Source organism: Spea bombifrons, chromosome 2, assembly GCF_027358695.1.
Source record: "Spea bombifrons isolate aSpeBom1 chromosome 2, aSpeBom1.2.pri, whole genome shotgun sequence".
NCBI classification, from domain to species: Eukaryota; Metazoa; Chordata; class Amphibia; order Anura; family Pelobatidae; genus Spea; species Spea bombifrons.
Window position 1 is genome coordinate 118,177,823 of NC_071088.1, and position 22,491 is coordinate 118,200,313.

General features: G+C 34.6%; 3 protein-coding genes and 1 long non-coding RNA gene across 9 annotated transcripts in view; 1 reads left to right on the top strand and 3 right to left on the bottom strand.

The window, feature by feature from the left end:
• The window catches only part of HOXC4 (homeobox C4), a 44,147-nt gene that overhangs the window by 18,282 nt on the left and 3,374 nt on the right, over positions 1–22,491 (bottom strand). The window lies entirely within an intron of this gene.
• On the top strand, positions 6,958–21,803 carry LOC128473855 (uncharacterized). The gene is made up of 2 exons (XR_008346303.1): positions 6,958–7,036; positions 21,043–21,803. It is a non-coding gene; the product is annotated as an uncharacterized LOC128473855 (long non-coding RNA).
• HOXC5 (homeobox C5) lies at positions 10,077–12,760 on the bottom strand. Its single transcript, XM_053456080.1, has 2 exons — positions 11,967–12,760; positions 10,077–11,293 (listed from the first exon to the last, which is right to left on the bottom strand). Exons 1-2 carry the CDS (start codon positions 12,433–12,435, stop codon positions 11,079–11,081), a joined length of 684 nt encoding a protein of 227 aa, XP_053312055.1. The 5' UTR covers positions 12,436–12,760; the 3' UTR covers positions 10,077–11,078.
• LOC128473853 (homeobox protein Hox-C6) lies at positions 14,108–17,246 on the bottom strand. 2 transcript variants are annotated; one of them, XM_053456079.1, is made up of 2 exons: positions 16,143–17,246; positions 14,108–15,474 (listed from the first exon to the last, which is right to left on the bottom strand). In XM_053456079.1, exons 1-2 carry the CDS (start codon positions 16,540–16,542, stop codon positions 15,173–15,175), a joined length of 702 nt encoding a protein of 233 aa, XP_053312054.1. In that variant the 5' UTR covers positions 16,543–17,246; the 3' UTR covers positions 14,108–15,172. The 2 variants fall into 2 exon arrangements, with proteins under 2 accessions (XP_053312054.1, XP_053312053.1); XM_053456078.1 differs by having other exon boundaries at positions 14,108–15,498.

Below are 22,491 nucleotides of genomic sequence, written 5' to 3' on the forward strand. Positions count from 1 at the left end.
ACCCCCAAAAGGGTTCTCTAGTAAAAAAAAAAAACACAGAAAAGGGAGGTTATACTTAAACAAACATGGTTAAAAATCACAAAAGCTAGGGGCAGAAGTCCTTCAATATAAAGAGATTTCATAAATAGGGGAGCTATGATACCCTTCTTTTTGCTGGATGATCTAATTTAAAATAGTCAATGTAACATGCTTTCCATCCCCTGACATATCTTACAGATGCCCCATGGATAAATTCCAGGGTAAAGAAGAATAATAAACATTTATTCCTTTTAAATCATAAGGTCAATTTAACACTGATAAAAAATAGAGACCTATAACATCTAATACATTAATGTAGATTTTTATTATTATTATTATACTTTATTTATAAAGCGCCGACAGATTCTGCAGCACTGTACAAGGTGAAAATGTTACAGATAACGACAAGTACAATACAGCAATTGACATACAGATACAAGAGGAATGGCAGGCCCTGTTACCGCAGGAACTTACAATCTATGCATTAAAAATGCAATAGAGAAACAACACACGTGACATGTACAGGTACATAACACATGCGTCACTGCACACTCTACCAGCTGCCTGTAGAAATAATTTACTTTCTCTGCAAGTGTTTTATAACCTGGTAATAAATTCATTACATCTATAAAATCCCTTAATTCGTAGGCAGGAATTTACATTATGTACAATTATAGGCATACATTTTACAGGTGATAAATTTAGTATATGCAGTTGTTAAGGTTAACGAGCAAACACAAGATAAGAGTCTCATGAAGAAAAAAAATGGAATGGTTCCAATATGTGGATAATTACCTACTTGTCTTATGTAATATTATAATACGTTTTCATAAGCAAACAGAAGATCTACAACTTGGCTGTACACAGGGACTTGGAAATGTCAGGCTTATACGGTTATATGGCTGGATTATAGGCTTCTATTTACATTACAAATTGCTTTAAAATATTTTTTACATGTACTTCAAGGTCCTGTACAGCCATATGGAACCAACTTTTTTAATATATATGGAACATTTCTATATTTATATGTGTGTTGGAGCCATCTTGGGTCTATGTTTATCTTGTTCTCTGAACAATAATCTAATCCAACAAATGCCAACATATTTCAACATTAAGACTTTTCCCTGCTTCCTAATTTTTAAAACTTTTGACAAAACGTATTGTTGTGGTAGGCCCTGAGAACCTATAGCTGCCCTGACTTTTGTATTTCTAAAATGTCTTTCTTTCTATAGATTTCAGGTGTAACCAAATCCACAGCCACAGGCATAGGCAGAGAAGGGGCAGGAACTGAATGAAAAAAATGGAACAGCCGGTTACTGGAAAGAGAGTTTTAGTGAGATGTGTATGAGACAATTAATTTTGTTTTCTTTCAAGAGGTACTCACTGGCATTCTACTAAGTTAGTATTCATTGACTAAGCTTTCCATCCCATAGACTTAACTGTGCATTATGAAGGCACAATGCCTATTTGTTCCTCCTGCAAGGACTATGTTGGCCTTGCATACTTAAAGATAAAATGCTTGTTTTAAAACAATATTAATATTGGTTTACTAATGCATATGTTGTATGTAGTTACATTACTTTATTTATTAGTATGGATGTCACATGCCATACATATAACTATGATAAAATTGTCTAAGCTTCTTTCAATATTAAATTTATAATACTAATATACTGTACATTGTATATGTAGATGTATTACTGTGTTTGTATATTTATGGCAAGTATGCATTTCTGAAAGATGTGACATATATGTAATTGTGTTTATGTTTAGTACAATATATATTTGTTGTTCTGCGTTGTTGTGAATTTGTGCGCATAAGTGTGGTACAGTGCTGTGAAAAAGTATTTGCCCCTTTCCTGATTTATTCTGTTTTTGCATTGTTGTCACAATTAAATGTTTCAGATGAGCCAACTAATTTTAATATTAGACAGATAGCCTGAGTAAACACAAAATGCAATTTTTTAAATGATGATTTCATATATAGAAGGAAAACAAGCTATCCAACCCCTACTTGGCCCTGTGTGAAAAAGTAATTGCCCCTTAGTTATTAAATCAACCAGTTAACCAAATGTAATTGATAATTGGGTTCAGTTTCACCAGACACACCCAGGCATGATTGTTGCCAGCCATGTTGAACCAAACATCAATTAAATAGAATGTGTCTTACAAAGTGAAGTAGGCTAAAAGTTCTCAAAAAGCAACACATGATGCCGCAATCTAATAAATGTAATAAAATTGTCTGGAAATGGTTAAAAAGTGATTTCTGAGGCTCAGAAAGCCGTTATCTACAAACAAGAAAACTTGGAACAGTGGTGAGTCTTCCCAGGAGAGGATGACCTACCAAAATTCCTCCAAGAGCGCATCAACAAATTATCCAGGAGGTCACAAAAGAACACAGACTAACATGTAGAAGTATGAAGGCTGCACTTGCTTAAGTTAAGGTCAGCATTGACAATACCACAATAATAAGTGCAAAAATGGTATCCATGTGAGGGTTACAAGATGAAAACCACCGCTGACCAAAAAGAATACAAAAGCTCTCTCCACATTTGCCAAAAAATTTTGATGACCACCAAGACTTTTGGGATATTATTCTCTGGACTGATGATTCAAAAGTGGAACTTTTTGGAAGACACTGGTCCCATTACATCTGGGTGAGGCTTACCCACCATCTCACAATACGAACATCATGCCAACAGTCAAACACAGTGGTGGTAGTGTGATGGTGTGGGGCTGCTTTGCAGCTTCAGGACCCAGGGGACTTGCCATAATTGATGGAACCATGAATTCTGCTTTCTCCCTGAGAATCCTGAAGGAGAATGTCCAGCACTGAAGCGCTCTTTGGTTATGCATCAGGACAATGATCTGAAGTACACAGGTAAGTCTGCCTCTAAATAGCTCAAAAGAAACAAAATGAAGGTTTTCAAGTGGCCTAGTAAAAATTCTGACTTAAATCTAATTGAGCTGTTGTAAGATCTTAAAAAAGGCAGTTTGAGCTTAAAAACCCTCCAATTGAGAGTTGAAATAATTCTACCAAAAAGAGTGGTCAACATTCTGTCTCATTGCAGTTTCTGATGCCAAGAGTGGCACAACCAGTTATTAGGTTATAGGGGGGTTACTTTTTCACAAGGGTAATATAGGTTTTGATTAACTCTTTATCTTCAATAAAATAAATTATCATTTAAAAACTGCATTTTGTGTTTACTCACGTTGTCTTTGTCTTATATTAAAATTAGTTGGATGATCTGGAACAGTTATGTGACAAATAAACAAAACATATATGCACTGTATGTACAAATGGGAAGCAGAGTCATATCTAGGGCTTTTCACCTGGGGAAGCGTCTGAGTTCTCACCCATACTGCCGTCTTAAACATTTTGGGAAATGAAAGAGCCACAGGGACATTAGAGATGGGTGGCTCAGTTGTGCCCTCACCTTGCAGAGCCTGAGGCCGCTGCTTTCTTCTGTTGCTAGATGGTTTCATCGGTCATCTTCTAACAGGAGTCTCCAAATTATCAGTCAAAATATGAGCAATAACATAATATATTCTGGCTTTGTTGACTAGGCCTAGGGCACCAGAAAAGTGGCAGCGGCTGTGCCAACAAAAAGGACAATTAGGCTCCCAATGTGCTGATGTTCAAAGAATCAGTTACAAAGAATATCTCCAATGTCAACAGTCCATTTCCACTGGAGAGGACTGTGCTAAGCTTGCACACCGTCCATAGCCTGCTGTTCCCAGGCACCATGCATAATACTGGGAGTGCTGGGATAAGATGGTAGCCATGCACTGCTTCAGGTCTAGGGCAGCACCAAAAATAACCACATTACATGTTTGCGCAGACCAGGAAGTAATTAATTGCATGCCTTTGTTGTCAACCCTGCCTAGGCCTTTTCAGTGGTGTTTTATTTAGGCTATCTAACATAACTGAGACTACACATAACATAAAGTAACACATAATGTCACATTAGCCACAAAGTAGCAGATTTTACAATGTTGTGCAATATGATGCAGTGTAAATCAACAAATAATAATAATATCCAGTCAGAACCACTAAAACCCAATGACAGATAATGTTGAATCCAAGGTAATGCATACAATGCACAATCCTAAAATATGTTAAAGTATTTTATCTGATTAAATGTGCGAATATACCTTACAGGTAGCATTAAAATACTATGAGCCAACATATCAACTACACAGTTCTTAACCTATTCCAAAAGTCTAGCATCAGGTATAAAAGTTCACTAATATTGGTTACATTTTAACCCAAATTGTGTCAAATGGGAAACACAAGGATAACCCTGTGCTAATAAAATGAATCAACCAGCAGAGAAAGCCCAGAGTAATCACAATTGTGTGTGTGAATGTGCTCAGTGGCACACAGGTTGAGTCATTGCAGGTGGGGTCATAGTCAACTCCTGAGTATCCTGCTGGATATTAATTAGATGTAAGAAGGTAATGCTTCCCTTAATGGATCATTTAAAATAGGAAGCAACACAGAGGAAAAACATTTCCGAAAAGAATAAATCTTGTCCTTTAACCACTTGTTAGCTGCCCCTTACAGACGGAAATGTAAATATAAATGGTAGTTACTAAACCTCACAATCATGTTCTTGCTTGTTGCTGCAAATTGATGATAAAGCATTGGCAGTATTCCCAGACACTTAAAAAATGAGCACAGGTATAAACTATGTCTCTCTACTTCTACTAAACACAAGGGCAAGTTTTAATAGGAAAATACCAAGGTGTCTAGTCTAGCACTAATGCCAATACAGGGTATACTGTGTGTTTGTGAGGGGCAAAAGAGAGGGACAAAAAAGTAATGCAAAAGGTAAAAAGGGTTACAAAGTTACAAAACTCTCATTTTACCTTGGCTGGAGAATGAAATAGATAGATAGATAGATAGATAGATAGATAGATAGATAGATAGATAGATAGAGATAGATAGATAGATAGATAGATAGATAGATAGATAGATAGATAGATAGATAGATAGATAGATAGATAGATAGATGATAGATAGATATTAGCATAGTGGTTAGGCAACCGCTTAAAAAGCCTAACTCTCAGACAGGGTAATCATAATGTTAATGTTAAGAACAACTCAGCAGCACCAAACGTATCTTTCCAACAATATACCGGGTGCTGTACCATGTTCTAACTAAATCATATTGTTGTTACTGTCTAATTGAAACTCTCATGATTACTTTCTACTCTTTGTATATTTTTATTAGTAGTAATAGTAGTAGTAGTAGTAGTAGTAGTCCTGTGCCCTTACTATGCATGCAGCCTGGTAACATGGCTCCCTCTGTTCATTCTATGCAGACAATTACTCAGTAACCTCATCATAGGTTTAATACAGAATAACTCTTAATGTGTACAGTAATTGTTCTAAGATGAAAAAACAAACTACATTGCTAGAACAAATAACACCATTGTAACATTTTAAGATCACAGCTTTCATTTAAAATTGCAGTATATATATACAGTATATAAAGGGCCTCCCTTCCCCTAAATTGTTTATATAATAATTTGTTAATCCACAACACTGCTAATCTTAATCTTAACTCTCTCATCCTGTTTTGTACCATGTTACTAGGATACACAAAAATAGTTTGCTAACAATTATGTATGCCTATAAATAATGTGTTTTATTATGATGTTTATAATCCAACAAGTCTATGTGTTTTTACACTCAGCTGTCTTTTTTTAGATAATTGTGATTACATAAAAATCAATATCTTGCAAAGATGGTTATTTTTCCATCTAACTATCAACTCTTGACAAATTAGCACAATTAATTTATAAAACCTGACACATCTCACCATGCAATTTGTTGGTGATTTAAGATATAACCATGTAACATACTTGCAATGACTCTGTATGCAATATATATATATATATATATATATATATATATATATATATATATATATATATATATATATATGAAATATTTAGCTGTGCAATGTGAAAACATCTGTATATATGGTTTAATTGAAATCAAATCTGTGAACAAAGGGGACTTTGTGAGTCAATGTTTAGGAATTCAGGTTCCAGTAGGCTTCTGGGCCCAATGTATGTTCCTCACTACCACAAGTAATTTTCCTATCAGGTATCATTTCATGAAAAAGATAGTGACAGAACATCTTTAGGTCTATGATAGCATCTATGTTCTGAAATGACTCCTTTAAATATTTCAATTACAGGATTTGTTGTATGATGTACCTAGTAGTAACATATTGATTGTACATAATTATTATTCATAGAAATTGTAGTTTAGTGCCCCCAAGCCTTTAACTATGATCTCTATACCCAATAGCACTGGCACATTTGGATTACCTAGGAATACTCTTATTGACCACCACATCTCTCTATTTCTTATTAGCAATAGATAACACAGTGAATATGTGGTCTATTCACCAAGCCTGAACTTAACTGTATCTCCTCAAGAAACATCCTGTAAAATCATATTGGTGTAAACAGAACCAAGTAAAATGTGGGGGTTGGGAGGATAATGAACACACTTTGCTGTTATTGCTGTTGCAATAAATAGTAACAAACTGTATGCTCGAAAGGCGTGTATTCCCACTTGTACTCATGCATGGTACATACAACTCTCCTCGGTGCCAGTGGGTTTGAAGTGCACTGAAAGGGTTAAACATATTCACGCTATTATCTGTCTATCTAGATCTATCTATCTCCATCTATTTTTATTTCTGTCTCTCTATCGATTTATCTATACATCTATCGATCTATTGACTTATCAGCTATCAATCTACTGCCTGGCTTTCTCAATCTTTTGGGACGTGGGTGTGTGCTTTGTTTCAACGTTACGACCTTTGATGTGCATATGGCCTGCAACCATGAAGAAAAATATCTAAACTATTTACAAGAGTCTTCATAAAGAAAAACCCGTTTGTGTAGTTCAGCACACACAGCTCTGAGCACACCTGAAGAAGTCTCTTGAGACTACATTGAAGAAAAGCTGTTCTCTATTTGACTCATCCACAGGGTAAGCTGTGACCGTGTCCATTAAACATCGCTTTCTCAAATACTAACAATACAATGAAACTTTGTTTGTTAAGTAATCGTTTACCCTGCCTTTAGTGTGTGGCACAATGACCAATTTCCCATACAGGAGATTATAGTCCATTTGAAATATTTTCGGAGTGTGAATCGAAAATTCTGGTTTTGTTTGTAGAATTTTGTTTCTTAAAAATGATATCGCTGTAAGTCCTCCCTGTCTCAGTCTCTGCACTCGCACCTGTCGAAGGGTAATTCGAACTGAGCAAGAACGGGTTAAATGTGAAGCCCTTGCTTTGCGCATGCACTTTTACATCACAAACTTTCTCCAAGTTTAAAAACTCTTACAACCCATTTCTTCAATGAACTCACACATGTAAGAGCCCAGTTATTCCTATGAAAGCCATTTTCTTTCCCCACCTAAAGACCACCCTGTGTTATCAACAACCCCTAGAATTTTGTTCATTGAGAATTCGCAATTCAGCCTTTTATCACTTCTCAAAGCATAGTGTTTTCTCATGTTTTAAAAAGTGCTAGTTTTAAAGTTTTCTAAGATAAAAATGTTACACGTATCACCTAGGCAAGACACGATAATTCTTCCTAATTCAGGCTCCAAAAAAACATCTGCCTGTTAATTAAATCCCGTTAATTAAAAAAAAACAAACAAAAAAAACTTAGAATTACCTTAAAGATTTAAGTCAAATAGCATCAATTTCCTCGGTTTTCATGTGGTCTTTCTTGAGGATGAACCCTGACTTACAGCTTTCTGAAGGCGAAGTAATCCACACTAGCTGCCTTGTCCCACTGTCCCAGCATTAAAGAGCCCTGGCAGCTGCGATGGTGGACAGTTAAGATTATATATGATGTAAATACATTGTAGCTTTTGTCAGCTCCCCCAAACCATAAAACTTAGTTTAATGACATCACGTGTTCAAAGTGAGCCATTCAGGGTCTTTGCTTAGGGCCATCCACATAAATAACGTTCAAAACTTTTAAACTACTAAATTCACATAGAAGAGCCATGAGTATTTGCCCTAATGTTCTCCTTTACACTAAAAGCAGTGCCCATGAAAGACATGGACTTTGTAATTTTAATACTATTTTTTAGTTAATCTTTATTAATATAGAGGTTACAGTTTATACAGGAAAGGTAAGTGATTTTTCACTATAAAATATGTATGTTTTTTTTGACATTTCTAAAGTAGGGTTAAGTATAGGGGGAAGATATATAAACAAGGTGTGATTGCTTATTAAATCAGGGTTCAGGGTAGGTGGCCTCTGATGTTAGATGCACAGGAAGTATACCTGACGTCAGTTGCTGTACGGATAGTGTAATTATTACTGTAAACTGTGTTTGTATCTGTAAGTGCAGGATAATGTGGGGGAATATATTGAAAGAAGTCGAGGTGTATTAAATAAATAACCCTTATTCATTGTGGTGTATAGAATTTAAGTGCAATTTACTGAATTTAGACAGCCAGGCTCTGCTTATGTGCACCTATGTGTCTATTCAAATGTATATAATTGCATATGTGTGTGTGAATTCATAATTCATATACAGTGATCACAATTTGAATGTTTGAATGGATTTGTGTATGCCCAAGAGTATTCAAGTGTATTTCTGTGTATGTGTGCACGGGATGCTGGTAATTTAACAGTTAGAAGTCCATCAGTTCTTGGCATTTTTAGATTTGCTTTAGCATGAATTTCTCTTTTCATGCATGTATGTATAGCTAGGTTTTTTTGGAAATGAATCTTTGATTGCAAGGATTACTGCAACAATTTTGTTGTTGTAAATAGAAAACAAAAGGGGGTAGGTTTGAGGATGCTAGGGAATGGAGTGGTGACGTCATTTTGATTATTGAAAGTATGGGCGCATAAAAGGTCATGCTGATACCAAGAGAACCAACCTGACAGGCTCAAAAATAATTTAATTGACAACATATGGGTGAATTTAAGAAATAATTTGATCATGTAGTCTGTCCTACTTAATCTTAAATTTGTAAGACTGTCAGAGTGAACCCACCAGACTGATTCTAGACAAGCCAGTGAAGTTACACTTTCTGATATTTTAGCATTTGGTGATCAAAAGATAAAACAAGTATCCAGTGAATAGGATTTCTCTTCAAAGAGTCCCTTTGACTTCCAATATCAGGAAGCTGTTCTTTTGTCTGCAACGTGTAACGGAAGTGCCATAAAGTTTTATGGAACCCTTAACTCGTTCCAAGCATTTGTCCTTACTGTAAATAGTTCTCAGGCCAGATCACAGATAACACAAATGGGTCACTTTTTAAAAGACTTTCCCGAAAAATTCTACAGCTTTTGCACATCAAAGGAAATAATTACAACTTTTTTAAGTCTTAGGTTTCCATTTTAAGGCAAACATACAGTGTAGGTCACATTATGCTAGGAGTCTGTGGATACCAACATTTCGACATTGTTCCCCTTTTCAGGTATGTTTTTAATTTTCTTAGTCTCAAAATACTATACAATTTCCATAAACAAAATAGCAGCCAATATTATGGATTATATGCTTGTCTCTGCATTACATTTATATGTGGGTTTCGTATCCAATTTAAAGGGGCTTGAGGCTGTTCACTTTATTAGATTGTTTAGTTTTGATTTTTTTAAACCCAAAATGAAGGAGTATTTTTATATGGCGCGACAAGAAACCTAAAACCTTCTTATTAACTATAAATTAGAATATTTCTTCAATGATGATGGGTATGTCTCTTGGTGGGGTGTTATTAAATCAGAAAAAAAACAGGAACAAACATACATTTAAACTACAAAAGAGTTTGCAGTTTTTGTTTCTTAATCAATAATAAATAAAACATAAAGTAACGTAAAATTTAGTATGACCCATACTATGTAACACTCCTAAACACACCTTTGGGGTGACACTGAGTGCAGATCTTGGTGAGTTAACAGAGAAATCACAGTGGCATGTCTGACTTTGATTTCATTTGAGCATTGTAGAGTCGTCATGCCAATCTTAAGAAATAAACAAAAACGAGAATTACTACCCATTTTACTTGTTATAGTACTTGCTGTTTATTCAATATGACAAAATATAGGTTTCATGAATTCTCACATATGAAATTGCAACCAATAAATATATGAAGTACAGTATCGAATAAAACTGACTATAAATGATTATATTAAAACGATGACGTACAAATTGGCTTTATACATTTTCAGCATTAATTACGCCAAAAAATAAAAATAAATTACACATTAAAGTTTTGCTTTTTTTTCTATTTTTCCCCTTTTTTCTCCATCATGCCAAAATATTGCACAAACACTTTTTTTTTTTTTAAAGAAAGTATATCCAAGTGTCTGGATGGAGTTAACTTAAGAGTTTTCAAGGTGGGTACGTTAAGTACCTAAGATGAATTTTAAACATAAACATTTTCTATTAAGATGCAAAGTCATTGTATGTTTAAAAACACTATACAAGTGCATGGGACTAATTAATGATGGGTTGCACATCCTATGTGCATTTTTATCAAACAAATCAAAAATCTCAATTTTGAAATCATTTTATATTTTTTCCCTTACTTTCCTCATCTAACCGTTCAAGCAACTTTATGACTCTTGATTCTAATAAGCACAATATAATACAGCCATACTTTCCCTGTCCTTTTCAACCTAGAACCTCAATTAGCATTTTTTTTTTTTTTTTGCCCAAGAACTTTCTTTGACCCTGCATAGATCGCAACTCTACTACAATGGGGCTGATACATATACTAAGCAGGGTGCTCCCTATACATTTATCCACATTTTACCTATACAATAAATTGTCAAAATAGGACACTAAATGGACAACGGACTGATCTATACACTATATTATTTTGAAAAACCTTATGAGGGTTGTCATATGTTATACAGAGATGCTTAGAAATGACTCAGATTCCCTGTAATCATTTCAAAATTTCCTGATCCCCCTCATAAAAGATGAAAAAAAAAGTTTCAGTAGGTAGGTGTACTAAAACTTAGACTGAATTTGTTCTTCGTAAGACATGGCCTCTTTACAAGGAGTCTTTATTTTTCACTTTAGAATCTTTTTTCCACTTCATCCTTCGGTTCTGAAACCAAATCTTGATTTGCCTCTCGTTAAGACAGAGGTTGTTCGCTATTTCTATGCGCCTCCGGCGAGTCAGGTATCTGTTAAAATGGAATTCTTTCTCTAATTCTAGAGTCTGGTAGCGAGTGTAGCTTGTCCTGGAACGTTTTCCGTCTGTTTCTAGAGAAAAGAATGGAGTAAGGGAGTAAGCAAGGGGAAAAAAAATTTATGCCAACTCTAGTGGGTTAGAAATTTTGGGGAATTAACTATAAAAAAATATGTATATATATATATATATATATATATATATATATATATATATATATATATATATATATATATATATATATATCATAGTAAATTATACCACATGCTACCGCCACAAGAATTCACATGTAATTACATATGTATTACCTATAATTTTATATATATATGTATATAAAATGTATATATATATATATATCTACATAGAATTATACATTTTAAACAAAATCAACACATAATTAAGCGTAATATATTTCCGTTTAATTTACGGTTTTCTAGCAGGCATTCCTTTCACCACAAAGATCACTAAAATCGTATATATGAAAAGTTATTTTTTTTAATCCCTTTTGCCCCCTTCCAAAAAAATGGAATTATCGCCTTTTCTACACGTTTTGTTTCTATGATCCAATTATGCTGTCATAAATTTGGACGTCTATAGCCTCTAAGCCTTTTAGTGGACAGTTTTACGAGCAATTGATGCCTTAGTCGTAAAATTTACGACCTCAGGTTTTTTTTATTATTTGCCCCGTATGGCCTATAAAAACCAATGCAAACCCCAACGAAACAAAACTAAGAAGTGAAAGTTTACCATGGCTCATGTGTAGTTTGGTCATCCAAGGATATATTTGTGGTGGCTGCTGCTGCTGCTGTGGTGGCTGTTGCTGCTGCCCTCCTTGTGGGGTAGATTGTACCGGCTCTGCTTTGATGTTCTCAAGTCCTTTAGATCTGTCCTCCAGCGATGTACTCCCAGTTTTCTGATTGTAAATCCCAGGGCTTAGAGTACTCTGTTCTCCTCTGCCCAGAGTATGCCCCGAAGAGCCCATTACTGTACAGGAAGGTCGGTCAGAGTTGGAATTTGGGTTTGAAGGCATGTCCAGACCGTTCAGAGAGTTAGATGAACCAGGAGATGGGAATGTAATACTCAGATCCAACCCACTGTAGCAATACCTGGATGAAGGGACCTCGGATACAGATCCATAATTCCCATAACTTTGCATGGAATAGGCAGGAACATTTTGACTTTGCTTATAGAATGAATTGGCTACGTACGAACTCATAGCTGATTATTGTTATTATTATTTTTGCACCCTTTGATTATGCTTGATTTGTGGCCCTTTGAAGTTCAGGGGTTTTGTTCTCTAAAGTGCAGAATTTATAGCTGGGGATTCCTCTTTCTTTATTCTATGTGCTCTGCCCAAATATGGGATGTTTAAATAGAATCACGTGACTCTGTTGGCCAGTCATAAATTTGGCTTGATGACCCCAGGAGGTTATTGATGGAAGCCTGTGAAACGTATCTGATATGTTGGCAGAACAAACCGAAGGCCCCAAGAACGACAAAAAAGACAATGAGTCCACAGCGTCACCTGGTGCCAGGACAGTGGTAGAGCGCCTTCTAAATATGGCTGCACCCTAAACCACCATTGGCTTGATTGGTCAATAAATTTGGACTTCTTACATTTTCTTTACTCTAGCAGCTTTGAAAATATATATATATGCTACCTAATGGTTAATTTGTAATGGTTAAAAAAAAACCACATATATAATCCCATTTATTATGCTATTAAAAATAAGTTGACTGTATACCGTCGTGTCTTAACTTAAAATAAATCGCTGTGATAATTCTAATTTTTTTTTTTGTTACAATGTGTTGTCAGCCTTACTGAAGTAGTGCCGTGTTATTTGTGAATATACCTAGACATCAGTGTGAGAAGTGTCCATATTGAGTATATAATGTTGTTACTTAAAACATACAGTAACTGATATTTATCAAATTTATTATTGCCTATTTCGGCGACCCTTTGTGATTCTACATTTTGAATCTGATAAGGAGAGCGCACGTGTTGCAGTAAAAAGATGTCTGTTTCTTTCTTCCCAAAGCCTGTGTTTTTTTTTTCGTTTTTTTTTTGTTGAGGTTCCTTATCTACCAAAACATCTCCCAAACATACATGTTCAATAAATGTTTGTGTTTTTGATCACTGAAGTGAAAGTCCTGGTCTTGCAAAGTGTTTGTCTTGCATGAAAGATCATAGACAACAAAAAATCTGTCTTCCTGAGGTTTTTTTCCTCATCTTTGTTAAAATCTATCGCAAGGAAATTTAAAGAGTAGTAAAATATCCTCTTAGAGCTGAAAGCTTCATTTGTAAATAAATAAAAGTTTTAAAATCGATGCAGTTTTTCTTTATTTGATATATATAAGTATTTTTATATTATTTTTTTTACAAGAGGAAAATGTTATTTTAATAAATATAATATATTCAAATTATGTACACGTGGAAATATGTACTTTTTTAGATGTATAATTAGCTCAAATTGTATTACTCTAGGGGAGGAATAATACATGATATTGTCACAGAACAATTAGATAGTACCACGTGCCTGGGATATTATGTTTTTGAAGTTTAAGTGTGTGTAATAATTATGAATGGTGGTTTGTAAATACAATATTGCTAAACAAACCTGATTCCCAGTGAGCTCTAGAATATTTTTGTTGCAGTTTGTTGGTTTTAATGGTTTCTCAAGTATCTGTTTCACTTATTTACAGTATACATACACAATCACACACACACACACACACACACACATATATATATGTATGTATATATATATATATATATATATATATATATATATATATATATATATATATATAGTACATTTACATACATATAAATATGTACGTGTGTTTTGACATTTGTTTCTCTTTGTTTTGCTTTCTTATTTTTGATGTCTCTAGTTGTTTGAGGTCGCAGTTGTTCTGGGAAATGTTTGCAAGTGTTTCCCGCACTGCTGCTTATGTACTAAATAATATTTTACAATTAATAAAAAAAAGTAGTGGAAGAGTAGTATGCAGTGTTGTGATGTGTGGGGTATTCTGCGAGACTGCGATGCTGTTTAGGAAGTTAGGTGAATGAAGAGCAAATTCTGATTGTTCTATCAGCTCATGAAAAATAATACAAATGATAGTGACGAATAAGGGGAATTGTGAAGATTCAAACTAGTTCTTCATGGCAGGGGGGAAATGCTGTGTGAGGTGCACCGATTTATTTTAATCAAACACAGGAAATAAATACATGGCACAAATAAAAATAATATCCATTTTATTAAATACTCAACAATTTGTCCATAGGACGTGATCTTTATACATAATCAGTGAAACACAAGATGTAACCATATTCTACAACTAGGAAACGTCACTTATTTGCTACTTTTGAACATTGCAGTGCTTAACAGAAATATAAATACTGACACCACTATCACAATGAGAAAATAAGGTCAACGCGGAACTGTCACAGTATGTAATATGGAAAATGATGCAAAGTATCGTTTTTTTAAATACAGCCAGGCTATTCTTCAGGGAGGGGTGCTATATTTAAGTGGCCACGGCTTAAGGGATAAGGGGAACGGAATATATCTTGGAGAGTGCTTGACTTTTCTTGAAATGAAATTTGTGCAAGGTCCATCCCAAACTCACACACAGGAAAAGTCTGTCCCTTTTGTTCGCAGGCAATGTTTGCTGTAAAGAAATGTGTCTTTAGTCCAAGTTGGAGTGAAGTAATGTGACATACAGACTTATAGCCAGAGGAACATATTGGTGGATGTTGGCTGGCCAAAGCTATCACATTGCACGGTGGATTTCTTCTCAATACAATAGTTCACTTCGGGCTCTGAAAGGAAATGCGTGTATATGTGTAGTTGTATATTGCAACCCATCCATTTCAATTCTGCCAGCCAGGGGAAGGTGGGGGAGTAGAGACAATGAGAACAAGGAGTCGTGAACTGGAGTCTCTCCCTTCACTCCTTGGGCTGTTCTTCTGTCTCTTCTCGCTTTTCTTCCTTGCCCCCGGTTAGGCTGTCAGCAGCACCATTGCCCCCAGACAGAGTTGAAGTCAGGTTACTTTCCTTTTTCCATTTCATTCTTCTGTTTTGAAACCAAATTTTGATCTGACGCTCCGTTAAGCATAGTGCATTGGCGATTTCAATTCTCCTGCGTCTGGTCAAATAGCGATTGAAATGAAATTCCTTCTCCAGCTCCAGGGTTTGATAACGGGAGTAGATCTGGCGACCTCTCCTTCTGTCCGTACCGTAGCCTACCCCTAGGGAATCAGACACAAGACAAACTGAAAATAATTAGTGAGAAGACAAAAAATGTCAATGCAAAACTACCCTACTATCTACCACCTCAATTACCCCGCTGCCCACTGTACCAACCCAACCAGCTATAGCTAACTCTGAAAACACGAGAAAATTTCACAAAAATAGTGAATAACCCATGTCACTGTGGTTCAAAAAAAATAATTAATTTTGTTAGTTTAATAGAATCAATTGGGAATGCATACACTATTTTAATCATTTACTATAAAACAGGGAAAAGATCATGAAAGCATCTTACTTCTACCCCCTTTCTCCAAGAATATAGCACATAACTAAAATATATATATGTACATTCCCATTTCTCAAAGTTCTTTTTTTCTGAAAAGAATGCATATTGCTTTATTTAACTCTTCCCTCAAAAAACAAACCTCGTTGAACTTTATTACAGATATTTTACACTCCCAACGTCTTTTAATTAGAAAGAACATAACAAACCAGATTTGCTTGCAACAACTTAACAAATAAAAGGCCTATAAGGGAAACTGTGAAAGGAGCTACTTTATTGCTTTTATGAGGCCATAAAAAAAGGAGCAGAGCCTGTTCTGCTAGGGAGATGATCGTAAAGATGGCTCAGTTTATTTAATTTATATCTTCAAGCTGTAAAACTTACCACTATGAGAGTTCATGCGTTGCATCCAAGGATAGATCTGAATGCTAGTTTTCTGTTCCTGGACATTGGCTCTGTTTTGGTCACTGTTAAAATCCTGTGAAATTGAAGTCTGTGTATTGTGTCCCATTGAATTCTGCCTGCAGCTAGTGAGCATGTCCTTGTCCTGGTAAAATGCATTAGATCCATAGTCATAGGGACCCCGGCTGGAACTAAACACAACATTATCTTGCGGGGTATAGAAAGGAGAGGAGTAGATCCTATTTTGAGCTACCGCTGCTCCATACGTGGAAAAATGCCTAACAGGGTCATAGGCAGTTGAATTAAGGGCCACATTTGGGATCACCTCTTGGCCACTGGCTAAATGGCAGGATAAAGAGGGGTTCGTGAAATAGGAATTCATATCTTCTCCTTTACCTGCCTGTAAGATTTCTTTAATATTTATTTCTGTCTCCAGTTTGTAGTCTGAACTAGATTGTTATAGGGACGGCTCCACTCCAGGACAGACAAAATGACAAAGTCAGCTGACCTACTTGGAGCCAATAAGAAGCGAGATGTCAAGAAAGGAAAAAATTGGTTTTGCTTGTGTTGATTCCCCAGTTGAAAGTATACATTCAAACTAAGACTTGGAATAGAAATATTAAAATAGTTTAGGAACGGGAAATATATATATATATATATATTTTAAAAATTCACTTACCGTATTTGGAAGCAAGTCTCGGAAGATTAACGTTGCTTTAAACCGATTTGCATTTCCTCCGGATTGAATTACACATTGTTCCTAATAGAATTTAATGTATGCAAAAGCATTTGGAATTTCTCAGACATGTAAAGCCCCAAACTCCCACCCACAAACGCACAGAGATAAGTGTGGGCTCACCGATGTGAACACACATGTGTACATTAATATGTTGATACTCTTAAGTACACATATGTATCCATATCCATATGCAAGCAGTTTTTAAAAATTTACAAAGATCTGTACACAGGAAATATGAAACAGACAATTTATAGGAAGCTATTTGCAGAGCATGTACTTTATACCGTTATGGTACATATCTTAAACATAAAATAATTCATATATTGCATGATATCGCAATAAATAAAGCAAATGATGGATATGTCTGTATATATATATATATATATATATATATATATATATATATATATATATATATATATATATATATATATATATATATATATATTGTGTGTGTGTGTACCCATAGTTGAAACTCTTTGAAACTTGTGATAGTCTTGTATTTATAAATTTGCATGTAAAAATGTATAAGGGCACTCATTCTACTTATATACGTGTGGCAATGTGGCAGATATGTTTTTATGTTGTTTTGTTTGAATAGCATTGGTTGTTAATATGAATATTGACGGTTACAATATTTCGTAAGATTTACAATAACCGGCGTACTTATGATAATTTCACATAGACAGCAGAATAATTAAAGTGTTAATATATGGCATGCTTGTAAGTCTTTTATGTTGCTGTTGAGGTTTCAGAAATAAAGAAGCTTTTTTAATTGGGAGAGAGGTCAGGATTTTGTGGTTTAATAGAGCAGCTTATATCACACGTGTCTAATGACACCTTGTTTATTAAACATAGTTGCCCATATTATTAAAATTCTCATTATCCAGAAAAAAACATTGCAAACAAATACTTATTGGTCCCAAATACACTCATTTTCAAAACACAAAGCTGTCACAATATTTATGCTACTCCTGGTAGAGTCCCCTCTGTTTTTGTGAAAGTTGTACAAAGCAATATTTTGTCAAGGGTTGTGAAGAAACCCGGATGCTCAAGGATTTTACGATCTTTTTCCTGTGAGCAACAAAGCAAAAATCCTGGCTGTAAAGCCATAAAGAAGAGAACAGACGAAAAGGTCGTTTATTGCCCTGCTATAACACTAACAGTCCCCTGAGTGTAGACAACAACACAAAATAAAAGTTTTAACCAAAATAAAGAGACCATTTGAGACTGGGATTCCACGAGCTATACGTTTGAGATCAAGTAACCTTGCTAGAAGAAATAATAGATGACAAATAAGGTTGTTTCCAAAGGTGAGGTGATTTTTTCCTAAATCTTTACTGTAAACATAGATCTATAGCTTTAACGTATACGATGTTTGTGCCATAGAAAATGTCGTTGTTTTTTTTAGGTTGTCTGTATAATGTGAACATTTGATCATGTATACTATATTTTTTCATAACAGTAAAAGTTCTAGATCAGTAGATCAAACTGCGTATTGTATATGTTCGTTTATATATCGTGCACACACACACACACACATATCTATATATATGTATATATATATATATATATATATATATATATATATATATATATATATATACATATATATATATATTTGTGTTTGTGCGTCTGTGTGTGTGTGCGCACTTTGATGTCAAAATATGCCTGTGAGCAGATATGGTTTAAGATAAAATTGAATTTCACTAAGCATGATCTGGAACACTATAAAACCGTTTGATATCTTTTGGACAACCTTATTTCATTGCCCACCTATCATCTTATCTTTTATTTATTGTACTGTATGATTGGGACGTAGTGTATAATCCTAAAGGGTCCCTTGCCACACTCAAAGTACTCTTCTTGTTATTATATTAAGAGAATATTATTTTCTGTCTTTAAATGTTATACAATTCTTTCTTCCATACTTCAAACATTAAGGAGAGATTAGAGGGATTATATTGGGGGTAAAACCTTGGTATTGCAAGGATTTCAATGAGGCTTTTTTTGTGTTATAATCGAGCTTCTATTTGTAAGGAGAGTTAAGTGTTTTATTGCTAGTATAAGCAAAGGGCAAACCTTAAAGCACAAGTCGATTTATGGGGAGAAGAAAACCGGCATCCACATGCAATTGGCAACAATAGGGAAGCCATGGTTTGTGCAGTTCTGTAAAGCAGTTTAAGAATCAAGTTTTGAACTATTCACTCTATTGAAAGTTCAATCCCCTAGCCGGATATATAATGTCTAATAAGGTGGGCCACTTGTCGTTTTAAAAATACATTTTATTTTGCTGAAAATCCAATTTTTGCCCAAATAAAGTGCTACATATACATAAGTGATTGCGTACAAGGTATGGCCTTTACACTTTTGTAAACTATGCAAAATCTTTAAAAAGAGCAGACCCAGAATTTTGTGTTTTTTTAGTTCTGGATCCCACATCCCATCTTAAAGCAGTGTATTTTCCCTTAAATCAAATAATCATTATAAAACATATTGAAGCAGTGTACCTACAGATAAACCATTTATTTGTTTTAAAATAAAATTCTTAATAATAGAAGCCATGCTTTGGTTTCCAACATAATAATGCTGAAGGATGGGTGATTATGCCTTAAGTTTTCTAATTAGCGGATTGATTAACTGATGGAAAAAGTACACCATAAAAATTGCCATTGCACACGTGTTTTCCATATCCTTCCCAATTAAACGAAAGGAAACAACAGGGAGGATATTTTTAATGGGCAAGCAAGGCTTTGGAGCCCAGTTGCCACTGTCAAAAGTTATTTCAACACTTTAAGGTTTTTTTTTTTTCCTATAGACCAACAAGCGACTGTATGTGATAATTTGCCATATATATAAATACAATTTCCACGAAACATCTCGCCTCTTGGAATAGCAATAAACAAATACCATGAACAATTTCTAGGAATGTTTAACTGTGCCCAGTGTTCCTGTAGCGAATGTGTGACAACATTTGCAGATACATTAGAATATGTAGTGTTTATGTGTGCTCTTATGAGAGCTATCTGGTAAAAAAAATCACAGCATAAACATGCCACATAGAGCTGCATGTTTTGTGTAGACAGGAAAGGAGGAGACAGTTATGTGTAATTAATACTAAGCAGTATTAGTGAACATCACATAATTGGCATACATGGGCTAAGTACCTTTCCCTTTCAAGTTTTAAATTTATATTTGTAATTTATTGCCTATCAGACTTCATACGTTTTATTTATTTATGATTTGGTATTGAGCTTTAACCAATGCAATGAGAAATTTTCATTAAGTATTCAATTTGGGGGGCGACTAATACAATAACACTTGGATGTCTGGCTGAGGTGATATGGGTAAATATATGTGCATTGGTTTATTCCATTTTTTTCTTTGTCTTTCATTCAGGTGAATATATGTAATTTATAACTTATAGTGTAACATATAGCTGAGCAAACCTCTGGCCATAGAAAAAAGGGGTTCAATTGACATTTCAATAGGGGATGAAGGTTTACATATTCGAGATATTGTAAACTATTCATAAACTAGCGTTTACTAGAAAAATGCATAATCACTTTTATCAATTTTAATGGACACTACTATGAAACAGGGGTTCGTAAAAACATACATACATAGTTAAGAATTTTTACATGTAGGCTCTCTAGTCACCACATGGACAAAGGTCAAAGCACAATATCTAAACACACGGATACATCTCACGCTTTCCATTTTATTGTCTATAAACCAATTATATAGTTAAAGCAAATTAAAAAACCGCAATCAGGTACTTATTCTATACAGGTTATAAAAAAGTCCAATAAAGAGAATTAGTTTTCCATTTGAAACCCGCTCCAATACCCATAAGAATATTTTTCATATTCAAACCCATTCATAATATGTTGTATCCGGATTGCATATGGCACATTGTTTTTCCCAGATCTGGTAGAGTAACTAAAAAGATCTTACGTAGTTAACGTGTTTTTGTTTTATTGGATTTTCCTAAGTTCCTTAAGAAATACCTGAATCTGTAGATCACATTTTTATTGCCACGTTTAGTTAAAATGCTTAATATGTATTTTCTGATTACATTAATGAACGAATATATTGTTAGTTCAGGAAAAAATAATATTCCCCATATGTATTTCATTTTAGACTGCAAAGTATCTATGACGTCAAGTGGAAAGAAAAATCTCCCTTCTCCGCTACAAAACTTTGTGGAATCGAATTTTCTCCAAGGATAAAGAAAATGTACTCAAAAGAATTGTGTGGATATCCTGTGAAAAGTTCCCTCTCACGCTTAAGGAGATGCGAAGTAATGTAATATCAGTTGAAACAACACCAGTATTATTATTAGGACAACAGAATATCACCAAGTAACAAGGTCCATGTATGTACGATAAAAAATCAGTACGTGTAAGTTTTGTTGATTTAAGTAATGCCACAAATATTAAAAACTCGAAAGTTCTATTAATATTTTTATTGCGATTGTTTAAGCTAAAGGACATTAAAACGTACTTCCTACAAAATAAATATAATATTAATGTTCCCCACCTTTGATTATATTTAATGTGAGCAGTAGCAAAATGTAATTGATGAACCGTTCTTAAATATGAAAACATAACCTAACAATGAAAGATTGCCCAAGCATTAACCTTAAGGGGCTTTATTCTTCGTGTTTACAGGCTTGAAGCATGCAGCCTCATATCAGATTACAGGAAAGATTTATTAAATAAAACAAGTGTGTTACCTTAAGTGGATCTCTTGGTGTGATGCTTTTAACACAACGAAGTCATACATTAAATGTAGCATTCCCTTACTGTAGATCATTTTTATGTCTCTTGCAACGATTACAAACGTAACTATGATTTGGCAATATTGTGTTCTTCTCAAATAAACTATGCTTTCTACATACAGTGAGAGTGTTTCCTGTGTCTACTGCATATTGTTATATCCACTACTGGAAGGGGCTTGATAATAGCTTTCTGTGACTACCTTGCTGTCCGTTTTAATGGCTGCCCATCAATAATAAAATATATCTGATTCAGGGACATCAGCAGACAAATACATGTGTTTTCAGTTAAAATCTATATTTTGAAAATAAGCAAGGAAATATACTTTAATGACATTACATTCATTTTTTCCTCCACAGACCTTAGCACAGGCTTTACTTGACCATTGAATGTGCTGGTTTGGCAACTTTTGGTCACTTGGTGGCAGTATATAAACAAGTAAACAAAGGGAGGCCCAGGAAAGTAACCCGGTTACTTTACATCAAGGTTTCAATTTCACAAGCTTGCATTACAGCAACCTCAAGAGAAGACTCAGCTTATTAATGCAAAGGATGTGTATTACAAAAAACTATATATATCTCGTATAACATTTCCCCCTCCCCTTAGAAAACTGCATAGACACGTGTAGCCTCTTTCAGCACCAGAATGCAGTACTGTTGTATTGGTTTGCCCTATTCAGTACAACCTGTAATACTTACATTTTAAATGCGTTTCATTTTGCTATTAAGAAATATACATTTGAAAAAAGTTGAATTTTGTATATTATACCCCCCGACTAACCTATCACTTGTATTATTATCTACCGAAAATT

What these genes read in the sequence shown, in the direction of transcription:
- LOC128473853 (XM_053456078.1), bottom strand. Translation starts at nt 16,542, where the DNA reads ATGAATTCCTATTTCACGAACCCCTCTTTATCCTGCCATTTAGCCAGT. An exon ending in ACGCATGAACTCTCATAGTG is followed by an intron (nt 15,499 to 16,142) that starts GTAAGTTTTACA and finishes AATTATTTTCAG; the next exon opens with TTTGTCTTGTGTCTGATTCC.
- HOXC5 (XM_053456080.1), bottom strand. Translation starts at nt 12,435, where the DNA reads ATGAGTTCGTACGTAGCCAATTCATTCTATAAGCAAAGTCAAAATGTT. An exon ending in CAAACTACACATGAGCCATG is followed by an intron (nt 11,294 to 11,966) that starts GTAAACTTTCAC and finishes TCTTTTCTCTAG; the next exon opens with AAACAGACGGAAAACGTTCC.